This window comes from Dreissena polymorpha, chromosome 12 (genome assembly GCF_020536995.1).
Source record: "Dreissena polymorpha isolate Duluth1 chromosome 12, UMN_Dpol_1.0, whole genome shotgun sequence".
Classification (NCBI taxonomy): domain Eukaryota; kingdom Metazoa; phylum Mollusca; class Bivalvia; order Myida; family Dreissenidae; genus Dreissena; species Dreissena polymorpha.
In genome coordinates this window covers 51617822-51633933 of record NC_068366.1, presented here as the reverse complement: position 1 = coordinate 51633933, position 16112 = coordinate 51617822, and the positions used below count along the sequence as shown (strand labels likewise).

At 34.7% G+C, this 16112-nt stretch overlaps 1 protein-coding gene across 1 annotated transcript in view; it reads left to right on the top strand.

Moving 5' to 3' along the window:
• Positions 1 to 16112, top strand: part of LOC127852603 (uncharacterized) — an 87534-nt gene that overhangs the window by 14352 nt on the left and 57070 nt on the right. Inside the window, exons 13-15 of the mRNA XM_052386553.1 lie at positions 843 to 993; positions 11784 to 11932; positions 15039 to 15251. Coding sequence (XP_052242513.1) covers positions 843 to 993; positions 11784 to 11932; positions 15039 to 15251 — 513 coding nt within the window. The remainder of the gene's footprint in view (positions 1 to 842; positions 994 to 11783; positions 11933 to 15038; positions 15252 to 16112) is intronic.

Here is a 16112-nt window from a genome sequence, read left to right as displayed (position 1 = left end):
TCGCTCGTCCAATGAAAGTTCTGTCACATAATGCACTGCACTCTTTTTCTGAAAAATGGAGTAGGCATATGGATGTGTTTATGAAATTCAAAAACATATTTCACGTCATAAATGTTCAAGATTATTTTTTCGTAAATGATGTTGTAATTATATTGGATTATCGGATAAATGTGCACATTAGAAAAGCGGTATGTATACTGTTATCGTTCGATTCGGTTTATATGCATGTATTTGCGGATGACAACACAGCATGGCAATACACAGGACCTATATTATAGGCTATACTATGCCTGTTTTTATAGCCCCCTGCAATAAAACCAAACTTATAACGCGGATCAGTTTATAACGCTGTTTCTCGGCTTGGACCCCATGGACCGCCCTATATTGGAGTTACAGTGTATATTTACACAGCCTCACCTTTTTGTGAGCATGAATTGTTTGCCTTTGGCCTGTAAACAGCAATCAATTCTTAGACTTAAGATCAAGAAGAAAGAAAATTCTTCATTTAAAATATCCAGCAATGTAATTTATACTTATTCAAACTTTACATAAACCACCTCTAATTGCATATTTCTTTATGATGGACATTTTGTTACTGACATAGGCACCATTGGTAGGCTGTACATATTTAAATGGAGTGGGGTTTGTTTTTTCTATGAGTAAGTCTAAGAATTGTTTGGTGAATGTGGGCGCTTGATATTTGATGTGTTCTGGTTTCTCTAAATTTGGCATCAACTTAATATAGAGTTGATAAATTATAAATTCAAATTTGTATACGAAACATTACAATGAATTGTTTTGTCAATAATGTTTATTGCAAATACTTTTCTTGTCCCCCACAGCCAGAGCCACTGGTTCCCGTTGTGAAACGCTAATAAAGACTTGCAACACCAGTGCTGCCGCACCAACGTGTCTGAACGGTGGATATTGCATCAACCGCTGGCAGGAACCAGGCTATGAGTGCATGTGTCCCAGCGGCTTTAGTGGAGCTAGGTACTGGGCATTTGATTTGGTATTCATTCTCATTTATAAGTGGTTTTTGTAAGAATTTGAACTTTATTTTTAACATTTAAACATTTGTTTGGATACGAAATTGACATACAAGTCAGTCCTCAAAGACAAAGAGTGATGTCAGTATCTGTATTGGGATGCATTTTGAATATATTTTGTTCTGGTGGGAGTTTTATAGATATTAGTAAAGTTTTTACATTATATATTCATATTGAAGTTAAATGCAATTTTGTAATTCTTTCTTGTCAAACTTGTTTTACTCATTACACATTATCTTTATTACATCAATCCTTAGCCAAAGGTAAGTTATAGCAACAAACAGTTGGTCCACTTAATTGAAATACACACACCCAAACATTTTATCATTAATCTGTGACATTGTGCAATCAAAATTAAATAATTATTTGATTTGATTGATTGCTGTAATAGTGTGTAAAAAAGGCTTCGTCATGCGAAAATATGTCTTTTGCCTTATGCGACCAGCGTAGCTCTAGACCTGATTGCGTAATGGCTCAGTCTGGTGAGACTGTACGCTATCTGCTGTCATGCATGGTTTGATGGTCTCATAAGCAGACAGGGTAGCTATTGACCCAGATGTGCAGGCTGATGTGGAGCTGCGCTGGTCGTATATGGCTTAAGACCCATTTTTGTAGGAAATAAAGTGGTGTGCTTCTTAAATATCTATGCATGATTATGGCATGATTTTTTTATATGTATGCTTTTGCCTGTGTTTGTGATTTGTTTCTGTTGGCAGTATTTGCCATAATTTGTATGGCCTCATAATAGTTACTTTGTACATGTCAGCAAACTGCAAAAATAATCATTCTGTGTTTGATGAGCAGTCAAGTAGTAGAAGCATCTATCAAGATCTACCTTCCTTGAATAATTTGTAGTGGTTTGTTTACTCATGCTTACTAATATACTTTGAAGAATATTCATAATTTACTGATATACATGTAGTGCATACTGTTGTAGAGCTGAATAATAATTTTCCATTTTACATGTTTCGTATCTTTTTGTGGTGTGTGTTTTATGCACACATCTAATGTAAACAGAGTAAGTGTACAAAGTTGGATGTATATACTGTCCTTGTATAATTACACTCATTTATGTCAATGAGAAAAATATGGTTATTTATTATACGTAATCCATAATATACACAGATCCTGGACTTTTAAAAATCCAAGATGGTTTGGTTGCCTGCGAGGATTAACTTTAATATACACTGCATGTGTTTTTGGCATAATTAGGTCTCCGTTATATTAAAATTTACCCTATTTGTTTATCTGAATTATTTAAAGTTTATATATGATTTTTTAAACATGTATACGTGTTTTTGTGGGTAAGTAATAAGAAGAAGGCATATAATATACACCAATAAATGTTTTACTTCTCAAAGAAAAGATAACATTACGATTTTTATGCCCTCCTTTGGATCGCACTGTCCGTCTGTCCGTCCGTCTGTCCGTCACACTGCGTTTAGGTTTCGAAAAATGCTCATAACTTTTATGTCGCTTGAGATGTAACCTTCATATTTTGTATGCATGTGTATATGGACAAGGCCTTTTCATATGCACATAAATTTTGACCCTTTGACCTTGAACTTAGGGTCCGCTTTTAGGTTTCGAAAAACTGCGTTTAGGTTTCGAAAAATGCTCATAATTTCTATCAAAGCGTTTATCAGGGGCATATGTCATCCTATGGAGACAGCTCTTGTTTTAATTGTTATTATTTATTTATTCACACACATTCTATAATGTTATGGTATAATATATAGAGGATGTTTGTTGGATTCGATGTAATATCGATTTTATTTCACGAGTGATCATACAAAATAATATTTTCACATGTGGCGCAGCGACAATTAAAAATATATATTATTTATGATCAGGAGTGAATTAAAATCAATATTCCATCGAATCCAACAAATTTTCTTTTTATTTTATGCTTTTTCCACCGTTTATTTATGTTGTCAAAGAGTTTAACTGGATAATTTTGCTGGATTTATGAAGTCATTTTGTCGAAAAAATGATGTCATTTCACATTAAAACTGTGAAAAATATAGATATTTTTCACAGTTATTTTTCACTGTTTAAAACAGTGAAATAGCAGTTTTAATTCACGGATATTTCTCTATAAACCACCGGAAAGCATTAAATAAAATTCTTATAATGAAGCAGGTGATAATGCACCTATTGTAATAACTCCAAGTTTTCAGATACTTAAGTTTTCAGACACCATCCGTTTTTGCGCAACTTTTATATTTCGGTCATCCATAGTTTTCCCCATAATAAAGAACTTAAAACTTCTGAACAGTTGAATCTATCAGACATGTGCTTTTAAAACCAAATGATGGCTCTATAATCTTTCACACCAATTTTAGAAGTTAGAACTGTAAATTGGAATTTATATGTGTTATATACATTAGTTTTGCTAGATAGCTTTAAGATTACGCAGCTGCAATGATCATAGTAAGGAAATATATTGAGTTCACAGCTCTCTGCACAACTTTGGGAATATGTTTTTATTTGTAAATTTTCGGACACCCATATTAATATAAATTATTTTGGAGTGTCTGAAAATTTAGAGTATCTATATTATCTGTATTAGGCAAAAGGATGGGATGCCGATCAACAGAATTTTATTTCTTTTTTAGCTCACCTGAGCACAATGTGCTCATGGTGAGCTTTTGGGATCGCCTTTTGTCCGTCGTGCGTCCGTCGTCAACATTTTGCCTTGTGAACACTCTAGAGGCCGCATTTCTTGTCCGATCTTCATGAAACTTGGTCAGAACATTTGTCCCAATGATACCTCAACTGAGTTCGAAACTGGGTCATGCTGGGTCAAAAACTAGGTCACTAGGTCAAACAAAATAAAAACCTGGTGAACACTGTTGAAGTCACATTTGATGCCCAATCTTCATGTAACTTTGTCAAAATGTTTGTTATGATATGTTGGTTGAGTTCAAAAATTGTTCCAGTCCGTTGAAAAACATGGCCACCAGAGGGCTAAGCAGTATTCCTTATATGGCTATAGAGAAACCTTGTGAACACTCTAAAAGTCACATTTTTAGTCCAATCTTCATGACATTTGGTCAGAACATTTGTTTCCTGGATACAAAGGTTGAGTTCGAAAATGGTTCGGATCAGTAAAAAATCATGGCCGCCAGGGGGGGGGGTCTTTTTCCTTATATTTATAAAGTAAAAAAGCTTGTGAGCACTCTAGAAGTCATATTTTTTGCCTAATCATCATGAAATTTGGTCAAAACATTGGTAATGTGGATATCTCGTGAGTTTGAATATAGTCGTGAACATTTAAAAAACATGGCCGCCAGGGGGTGGGGCAGTGTTCTCTATATGTATAAAGTGAAAACATGTGAACAGTCTATAAGACACATTTTTTGCCCAAGCTTTATGAAATTTGGTGAGAACATTTGTTTCCTTGATACGACGGTTGACTTCAAAAATGGTTTGGATCGGTAAAAAAACATGGCCGCCAAGGGGGGGGGGGTCTTTTTTCTTATATTTGTATAGTAAGAAAATTTGTGAACACTCTAGAAGTCACATTTTTTTGTCCAATCATCATGAAACTTGGTCAAAACATTGGTTTTATGGATATCTTGTTATGATATTTAGGCTGAGTTCCTTTATGGTTGCGGTCTGTTGAAAAACATGGCTTTAAATGGCTTTATAGTGTAACCTTGCTTACACTCTACTATGAAATTACTGATGTACACATTGAATGAAGTTTATGCATATTATGATATTCATGATCTCCATGCAGTCATGTGTATATTAATTCTGCCGATAAGATATACAGTTGAATTGCCAAAAAAAAAAAATTTATTTTTGTTCCTTTCTGAAGAGGATTATTATGTTTATGATTGGTTGGGGATGAAGTGCAACAAACATATTTTTGCCATTTGAAAACCCTTTATTAAATAATCTCAAAATTTTAAGAAGTAAAATTGATTTTACAGAAAATTACTTTAGGGAGAAACAACTGTATATAACAGTTTAGAGTCAGGCCCCAAATTCCTCTGCTGGCCACTTTTCACACATTTTGTTGCATGTAATTTAATGACCTCAGACCAATGAAATAACCATAAGCCACAGCAGGTACCTCATTATCTCTGACAGTTACTTGATGCCTAACCCCTTGTTTACAGCCCTTTGCAGTGAATAGCAAGGAACAGCAATTGCTACAGTACAGCCAAAGCGGAACAAATGTATTTCGCGATCCGCGGCGGCAAGGCAAAACGAGTCGATGCCGCGTCAGTCGTTGAAGCCGCGTCAGTATGCGGCGGCAAGTCGCATTTCGCCGCGAAACTTCGCATCTGTCCGCCAAAGCATTCCGCGATTCGCGACATGATGCCGAGTCGATGCGCATCATGAAATAAAAAATCTGTTTCAAAATATTAGTTACATGTAGTTAACAAATTTTTAAAGAACAATTATAATAATAATTAAAATCATAATATATTTATTGTGCGCGGATTGTATTAGCATATACATGTAAGCATAGTTAATGTGTCTGGCCAATTAAGTTTGTTTCCCGCCCGTAGTGTATGAATTTCACACATAAACAAGGTCACGTAATTATGTTTTCGCACATACAAGTGGTCAAAGCTCCAGCATATGGTGGATTTATAAATTAATGGCATGTTGATTCTGCTATTATATTTTAGCTGAGAAAATTTGCAGTTTGAAGCCACATCAATAATCAAGACGGTGACGACGTATTTGTTGTTTTGTTAATTATCAGCTTATTATAACTATTGTTTGAATATGCGTATATAAAAACGTTTTATTTTGTTCATATTATACAGTTAATATCGCTACTAATTACCCGATAATCCCGTATATTCCAGTTTTCAAGTAAATGCTAGTAAATATTTACGATACACAAACATTCTCGATATTTCCTTAAGTATCAAATACATTTTGGCATTTGTTACTATTAATAGAGATGATGAAATAACGTCTAATCGGGGCGTTTTTTTTCCACTGAACACGCGATTTACGCCTGACGTGATGTTCATGTATTTATACAACACAAAATACACCCAAACTTTCCAAACGACGTTCTACATGTCTGCATAATTTTCGCGCGCATTTTATGAAACAAAGGATATTTTAGCACAGTTTATTTGACGCTTGAATTTGCCAAAGGACGCGTTAGCATTAAAATTCGGAAGTGTGTTTCGGATTACAAATTTAATAATGATAATCGAACGAAATATAAACAGCTGTGCGTAATTAATTCTACGCTACACATACATGTATGTACATGTAGGTGGATATCTTTTCACTCGATCCGCCGCGTACGTATGCGGCGGATTTACTCCGCGAAAGTACGCGAGGTTAATACAGACTTGGCGTCGTTGCGCGGATCGATGCCGAGTGACACGGCGATACGCCGCGTGAACACACGATTCGGCCGCCGCGGACTAATAATCTGGCCGTGGCGTAGCCGCGGATTATGTTTGTGCCGCTTTGGCTGTACTGTATACAGTGGTATCAATATAGAGATAAACACATAAATACATCTGTCTGGCATTTATTTTCATATAAAAATCAGCATGCTGACTGCATAAAAAGAACAGATTACAACATTGAAGCAAGCTCTTGAAATAGCAAAATTATGTACTTATATATTTCCAAGAGAGGTTTATAGGAGGTTTTGGGGATTCCGATAATGACGTCACGTTTGTGCATGCTCAAATTTTGGCCGTCAAAACTGCAGCCATTCTGCTATTGTTTGCATGTGATGAACCGCATCGTGATAAGGTTACAATCATATTCGCGACCCTTTTGAAGAACAAAAAATACTCAGAACTTGAAATTCTTTCAGATTAAAGTGAATCCAATGAACAAACACAAATAAGGACGAAAACAAACAACAAATTGATTGATTTATGTAATCAACATATAGAAACTGTTTTGAACCTATTTGTCTGTAAAAACTTGCCTTGTTACAGATTAACTAAATCCTCTTGATAAATGTAAATGCTTTTACTTAATTGTTCACACCAGTTTTGACACTCTTTGTTTCAGCATTTTTAACCCAGTGTTTAATTGCCCCTTTGTTTATCACAAACTGATTATCTCGATATGATCGGATACTGTCCAGACAATTACTATGAAAACAGTGTGTAATAAACCCAGGGACCTATACTTGTATGACTGTGTATGGGGTCTCTGCATAAACCACATGTGTTTGGTCATTAAACACAATTTATGATACCTTCATGTCATCTCTTGGCATATTAAGTCAAAAACTTAACAGTTGCTTTAATAAAATATTTGAAAATAGAAATTTGTCCGAAATGGATTAACTGCTAGGAACTATTAAGTATATATATTAGCCAGTTTAAACATAACAATAAAGTGTTTTATAACTATACATGTAAAATATTTTACAAATTTACTGCTACACAATTAACGTATTTAACGGGTACCTGCTAATGTAAACTCTGCTATAATGTGTAAAGATCGTGCGTTACTGCAGTGTTCGAAACATCATCATGAAAACAAGCAATCACGTTTGGTCATTATACGGATATAAAATACTTGCGTAAAATAAATTAAATATGTAGATTTATGGTATCATTAAATGCTAGATTTGTATCGCTCATTATCACTAGAGAAGAGTTTTCAATATACCGGTACATGTACATGCAAAGACAGTTCAATTTGCACCATTTAAATTCAGGTGTTTTTTCAATTGGAATGCTTAAATTTATTAATATTTTCATTCAATGTAAACGAAACGAAAATTCATTCAATGTAAAAGAAAATTAAAAACAACATTTCAAGATTGAAATGTATTGAGCTATTTAAGGGCTTTGTTTTATAACTGATTCAATACTACCCTTACACTAAATTTCAATCTCTGATGAAAAATAACACTATCGCATCCACACCACTTATAATAATATTCAAATTATTGTATGTTTTATAATTTTTAGCTCATCTATTTTTTGAAAAAAAATTATGAGCTATTGTCATCACCTTGGCGTCGGCGTCGGCGTTGGCGTTGGCGTTGGCGTTGGCGTTGGCGTCGGCGTCCGGTTAAGTTTTGCGTTTAGGTCCACTTTTCTCAGAAAGTATCAATGCTATTGCATTCAAACTTGGTACACTTACTTACTATCATGAGGGGACTAGGCAGGCAAAGTTAGATAACTCTGGCGTGCATTTTGACAGAATTATGTGCCCTTTTTATACTTAAAAAATTGCAAATTTTGGTTAAGTTTTGCGTTTAGTTCCACTTTTCTCAGTAAGTATCAATGCTATTGCATTCAAACTTGGTACACTTACTTACTATCATGAGGGGACTGGGCAGGCAAAGTTAGATAACTCTGGCATGCATTTTGACAGAATTATGTGCCCTTTTTATACTTAGAAAATTGACAATTTTGGTTAAGTTTTGTGTTTAGGTCCATTTTATTCCTTAAGCATCAAAGCTATTGCTTTCATACTTGCAACACTTACTAACTATCATAAGGGGACTGTGCAGGCAAAGTAATGTAACTCTGACTGGCATTTTGACAGAATTATGTGCCCTTTTTATACTTAGAAAATTGAAAATTTGATTAAGTTTTGTGTTTAGGTCCACTTTATTCCTACAGTATCAAAGCTATTGCTTTCATACTTGCAAGATTTATGAACTATCATAAGGGGACGGTGCAGGCAAAGTTATGTAACTCTGACTGGCATTTGGACGGAATTATGGGCCCTTTATACTTAGAAAATTGAAAATTTGGTTAAGATTTATGTTTTGGTCACTTTACCCCTAAAGTATCATAGATATTGCTTTCATACTTGGAACACTCACAAACTATCATAAGGGTACAGTAAAAGGACAAGTTGCATAACTCTGGTTGTCATTGTTACGGAATTATGGCCCTTTTTTGACTTAGTAACTTTTAATATATGGTTAAATTTTGTGTTTCGATCCACTCGAAGTATCAAGGCTATTGCTTTCAAACTTCAAATACTTACATGCTATCATGAGGTTACTGTACCTGGCAACTTGAATTTTACTTTGACCTTTGAATGACCTTGACTCTCAAGGTCAAATTATTAAATTTTGCTAAAATTGCCATAACTTCTTTATTTATGATTAGATTTGATTGATACTTTGATGAAACTACTCTTACCTGACATACCACAATAGACTTCACCCAAACCATCCCCCGTGCCCTCCCCCCCTCCCCCCCTCCCCCCCCCCCTAATTTTTTTTTTTTTTTTTTTTTTTTTATAAGATCATCTCACAAATGACCACCACACCCTCACACTATACCCCCACCCCACCCCCCCCACCCCCCCCCCCCAAATTTTTTTTTGATTTTTTTTTTTTTTTTGTAAGATCATCTCACAAATTATCACCACACACCCTCACACTATACCCCCCCCCCCCCGATTTTTTTTTTTTTTTTTTTTTTTTTTCGCTTTTTTGGAAGATAATGTAATAAATGTCCACAACCCCACACTATACACCCCTCTTCACTCCACTCCTCCCTCCTTTGTGATTGAAAATGAGAGTCCCTTCACCTTTAAAAAGAAAATAGATGAGCGGTCTGCACCCGCAAGGCGGTGCTCTTGTTGAAATATTATTATGCCCCCCTTCGAAGAAGAGGGGGTATATTGCTTTGCACATGTCGGTCTGTCGGTCGGTCCGTCCACCAGGTGGTTTCCGGATGATAACTCAAGAACGCTTGGGGCTAGGATCATGAAACTTCATAGGTACATTGATCATGACTTGCAGATGACCCCTATTGATTTTGAGGTCACTAGGTCAAAGGTCAAGGTCACGGTGACCCGAAATAGTAAAATGGTTTCCGGATGATAACTCAAGAACGCATACGCCTAGGGTCATGAAACTTCATGGGTAGATTGATCATGACTCGCAGATGACCCCTAATGATTTTGAGGTCACTAGGTCAAAGGTCAAGGTCACGGTGACCCGAAATAGTAAAATGGTTTCCGGATGATAACTCAAGAACGCATACACCTAGGGTCATGAAACTTCATGGGTAGATTGATCATGACTCGCAGATGACCCCTATTGATTTTGAGGTCACTAGCTCAAAGGTCAAGGTCACGGTGACCCGAAATAGTAAAATGGTTTTCGGATGATAACTCAAGAATGCATATGCCTAGGATCATGAAACTTCATAGGTAGATTGATCATGACTCGCAGATAACCCCTATTGATTTTCAGGTCACAAGGTCAAAGGTCAAGGTCACGGTGACCCAAAATAGTAAAATGATTTTCGGATGATTACTCAAGAACGCTTTTGCATAGGATCATGACACTTCATAGGTACATTGATCGTGACTCGCAGATGACCCCTATTGATTTTCAGGTCACTAGGTCAAAGGTCAAGGTCACAGTGACAAAATACGTATTCTTACAATGGCTGCCACTACAACGGACAGCCCATATGGGGGGCATGCATGTTTTACAAACAGCCCTTGTTTATTAAAGTCTTACTTAAAAAAGAATACGAGTATTTATAGTTTTGTTTTATGAAATTGTAAGTCTTCCGACGACCTTTACTCTGATACAATGTAATTGGCCGCAATCGAGAAGTTGACGGCCAATCTATTTTTAGTAATGGAAAACCCCTCTTGTGACGTCACACAAAATCCTCCTATACAATATATATAAATTAAATGGGCGTGATATTTAATATTTCTTAGCTTTAAGCTCAGTGATGCCTGATTGAACTTACACAATATGGCTATTATTTAACTTATAACTATCACAAAGTCCCAGTGTATATTATGAATATCAAGAAGAAAAAGTAAAGATATGTACGTAAAAATATCCTTTACAGCTTAGGCAACAACTGTTGTCAAAATTCAATTTTATTGATCAATAAAAAATAGATTGAAATATTCTCCAACTTTACTGTTGAACATTTATTGACAAAAAACTATCGTGTCTACATGATGTACACATATCATATCACAGATATACTTTGTTCAAGAATTAAAGAGATAGAGAAAATGTACTTAATACCAACTATTTGCGATACTTATGATATTAAATGCAGCTTGTATTTGAGAATAAATTTCACAATTAAAATGCATTTTAGTTTTGCATTGGTTGTAAATAAAGAGTAGAAGCGTAGAGGAATAGTTTACAAACAACACTTACAATGTGAATAATTAACAAAAGTTAACTCTTAAATGAAGTATGAAATTTCATTTTAAATCATAAATACAGATTGATATACAAAAGTCATGTAGGCCTACATGGATGATATGTGAAATACAGTATTATGTGAAAGTCAGAAATACCATTATTCTAATTAATTTTATATACAGACTTCATGTATGATATGTGAAATGCAGTATTACTTGAAAATCAGAGTATCATTGTTCTAAATAACTTTGAATGCAAAAACAGTGAAAACGTATTTTAATTATAGAGCACACTAAGTCTGTACTATCGCCTGTCTGCTCAGCACTCGTCCTCTTTTGAAGATTTTACACTAAATAATAGAACTATAAAGCGCAAGTTAAGTATGTACGCCCGTCTGTATGAAGTACTTTTATTATTTTGAACTCCACCTTCCCAGAATAGTTTAGTTCCTTTGGGTCTCAGGTGAGCGCCTTAAGGCCCATGGCCCTCTTGTTTTGGTCTGCTTTCCCATTCTAGAGAGCATTTTTGTGTATTTCCCCATAATCTTAACAGATTCTAATTAGTGATAACAACATAATAAATTATGAGTTTGTTTTTTCATTTCATTGTTCTTCCAGGTGCAATCAAACTGCAAACATCTGTGTCACCAATCCATGTAGTTCAGCTGGAACTAGAACATGTATGGACTCAAGCAATGGACAGAATCTTCGCAGAAGGTGCATGTGCTGGCCGGGATATGGTGGAGAATCGTGTGCCGCGGACATAAGTGAGAAGCAGTATTATATTATTTTGAGTTTTTTAGCTCACCTGTGATCACCTTTTGTCTGTCATCCTTCATCATTATTTGCCTTGTTAACACTCTAGAGGCCACATTTATTGTCTAATCTTCATGAAACTTGGTTAGAACATGTGTCCCAATGATATCTTTGACTTTTTACGAGTTTGACAATTGTTCCGGTTGGTTGAAAACATGGCTGCCAGGGGCTGTGGCAGTTTTCCTTATAGTGGGGGACATATTGTTTTTTTTATATTAGAAAATGATGATGCAGTATTGATGGTCTAAATTATTTTTTTTATAATTCTGAAAGTGCCTAAATCCGTCAACCTAATAAAAACCGTTCAAACTGCTCGGGAATATGATTTGTTTCATATACATGTAGTTTGTTATCCAACGTGACTTTCTTATTGTTCAGAAAAAACAACAACACTATTTGTTTATACAGAGTAATGCTCTCAGTGTTTTTTTTCATTCAAAGTTGGGTCCAGTAATCCGCCCCATTCCCAATGGAAAAAAGTATATATTTTTTCCCAAATTGGAGCTAAAAATTCCCAATGGAAGGTTCGGCCCCCGAAAAAAAAAAAATAAATAAAAAAAAATTAGATCTCAATATTTTGTTCATCTCCCATCCATATAAGTTCAACCTTACTAAATATAATATTGATAACACTTGTATTCTCAATGAAGAAGCATTTTTTAGCAAAACCACAACAATACTTTTTCCCAATTTTATTCAAAATGCCGCAAATTTTCCCAATCCAAAGGGACCCGGTCCCATTCCCAAAACGGTGAAAAAACACACTGAGTTCTGTGTTTTTTAAGGGACGTGATTATGCAATCGTAGATCTAGAAGCGTTTTAAGCCATTTATAACTTAATAATGACTGTTTTTGACTCCAACTCAATCCTTAGCTTTATTTTGATGTTTGTACCGTATTGCAGTGTATTTAAATTCTTCTAAGTATTTCTTATATTTATATTTTATTTGTAGAGGTTTGAAACAGATGCCCTGCAAAGGGGAATGAAGCACGCTTTTTGAACAATAGGATATGAATAGAAAATTCAGTAAATTTAAGTTATATTAATTAAATGTTCAATATGCAATTAAGTGTTTAATTTGCAGTTTTCTGTTTTAAAATTTAAACACAAAGAAAGGTTAAAGAACAATAAAGGTGTTTGCACTCCTATGATGACTCAAATTTATCTTGGACACAATGCGGGGCCTCACAGTTTTGTTTGCTTAGCATGATTCATACATTCCGACTGTGACATATATTTACATTTAGAGCATACATTGCCACTGTGACATATATTTACATTTAGAGCATACATTGCCACTGTGACATATATTTACATTTAGAGCATACATTGCCACTGTGTCATATATTTACATTTAGAGCATACATTGCCACTGTGTCATATATTTACATTTAGAGCATACATTGCCACTGTGACATATATTTACATTTAGAGCATACATTCCCACTGTGTCATATATTAACATTTAGAGCATACATTGCCACTGTGTCATATATTTACATTTAGAGCATACTTTGCCACTGTGACATATATTTACATTTAGAGCATACATTGCCACTGTGACATATATTTACATTTAGAGCATACATTGCCACTGTGTCATATATTTACATTTAGAGCATACATTGTCACTGTGTCATATATTTACATTTGGAGCATACATTCCAACTGTGTCATATATTTACATTTAGAGCATACATTGCCACAATGTCATATATTTACATTTAGAGCATACATTGCCACTGTGACATATATTTACATTGAGAGCATACATTGCCACTGTGTCATATATTTACATTTAGAGCATACATTGCCACTGTGTCATATATTTACATTTAGAGCATACATTGCCACTGTGACATATATTTACATTTAGAGCATACAATCCCACTGTGACATATATTTACATATAGAGCATATATTCCCACTGTGTCATATATTTACATTTAGAGCATACCTTTCCACTGTGTCATATATTTACATTTAGAGCATACATTGCCACTGTGTCATATATTTATATTTAGAGCATATATTACCACTGTGTCATATATTTACATTTAGAGCATACATTGCCACTGTGTCATATATTTACATTAGAGCATACATTCCCACTGTGACATATATTTACATTTAGAGCATACATTGCCACTGTGTCATATATTTACATTTAGAGCATACATTGCCACTGTGTCATATATTTGCATTTAGAGCATGCATTCCCACTGTGACATATATTTACATTTAGAGCATGCATTCCCACTGTGACATATATTTACATTTAGAGAATATAGTCCCACTGTTTCTTATATTTAAATTTAGAGCATACATTGCCACTGTTTCATATATTTACATTTAGAGCATACATTGCCACTGTGACATATATTTACATTTAGAGTAGACATTGCCACTGTGACATATATTTACATTTAGAGCATACATTGCCACTGTGTCATATATTTACATTTAGAGCATACATTGCCACTGTGCCATATATTTACATTTAGAGCATACATTGCCACTGTGACATATATTTACATTTAGAGCATACATTGCAACTGTGTCATATATTTACATTTAGAGCATACATTGCCACTGTGTCATATATTTACATTTAGAGCATACATTGCCACTGTGTCATATATTTACATTTAGAGCATACATTGCCACTGTGTCAAATATTTACATTTAGAGCATACATTGCCACTGTGTCATATATTTACATTTAGAGCATACATTCCCACTGTGTCATATATTAACATTTAGAGGCTCACTTACACAAAAATTCTCAAATATTTATTTAATCCACTGATTAATTATCCAATATTTATTTAATCCACTGATTAATTCTAAATGTGTTTAGTCTTGTCAATAATTCATCAAAAATAACAAAAACATAGTTTCCTTTTAATTGATATATGTTTTAATTTTTATTTAGATGGGTAGATGCAGATTTAAAATAGTGGAACTGCAACAGAGACTATAACTGATTGCAACACATGCGTAATTTGAAACATTTATATGTTTGTCAAAATGTTTTGTACTTATTTTTGTTACAGATGAGTGTCTTTCCAACCCATGCATCAATGGTGGAACATGTGTTGATCAAGTTAACGGTTTCCAATGTGTTTGTAAGTCATCATACACTGGTGTATTTTGTGAGGGGTACATCAACCCTTGCCAGTCAACCACATGCAGTGGCCAGGGCTCTTGTGTGGATATATATCGTTACGGCAAACATTTCTGCTCCTGCAATGCAGGGTACACAGGTGGTAAGTGTCTTGTTTGTTTGTATGGCTTTTCACATATTTTTAAAGTATTTCAGTAACACTGTGGCAGTCAGTTAACCCTTTCCCACTCAGACGCAAAGTGAAAATGGCTATGTGGAAACCGCATAAAGCCAGAACAACCTGCAAGTTACTCGCAGTCTGTTCAGGTTTTATGCTGTTTGCTGCTCATCAGTATCTAAGGGTTGGAAATGAAGCAGTTAAAACTTGAATCTAGTAAGAGAGGTCTTTTATTATATTTAACTTTCTAAGGCACTACAAACACTTACAAAGACGTATCTAAGTGGTAAAGGGTTAACTTAAATCAAACTTTTCTGGTAAGCCAATACCAGTGCACATACTGGCACTCCTGTAAATAAAAATGTTCCTACTTGAATCAGAGGGAAGAATTGACCTAGAAATAATTGTACACCCAATCACCATACAAGTGATTTATCTGGAATGAAACAAGCAATTATCAGATTGCTAGTCCAGAGGTATATCTAGTGAGATAGGTTGTTACGTCAAAGTCTCATTTCTCACTTCTGTCAATCAACGCACACATATCTTGATTTGACATATACTGTAAACTTGCATTGTGTCACCTTGCACTCAATTTTATTTCCATAATACTTTTATCAACTTAAAAATATTAGTAACAAATCTGTCTGATACAATGTAGTTGTTTTTTCCAAAAAGTATAGTGTTACAAATTAATGCTTTAAAGCATAAAATGAAAAAAGTGTAAAAATCTACGTATTTCCTAAGGCAAATTTCCCCTGTTTTGAACATTATAGATATTGTGTTTTAAATGTCAAGGTTTAGATAATTATTTTACGACTGCAACGATAAAACAACACATTACTC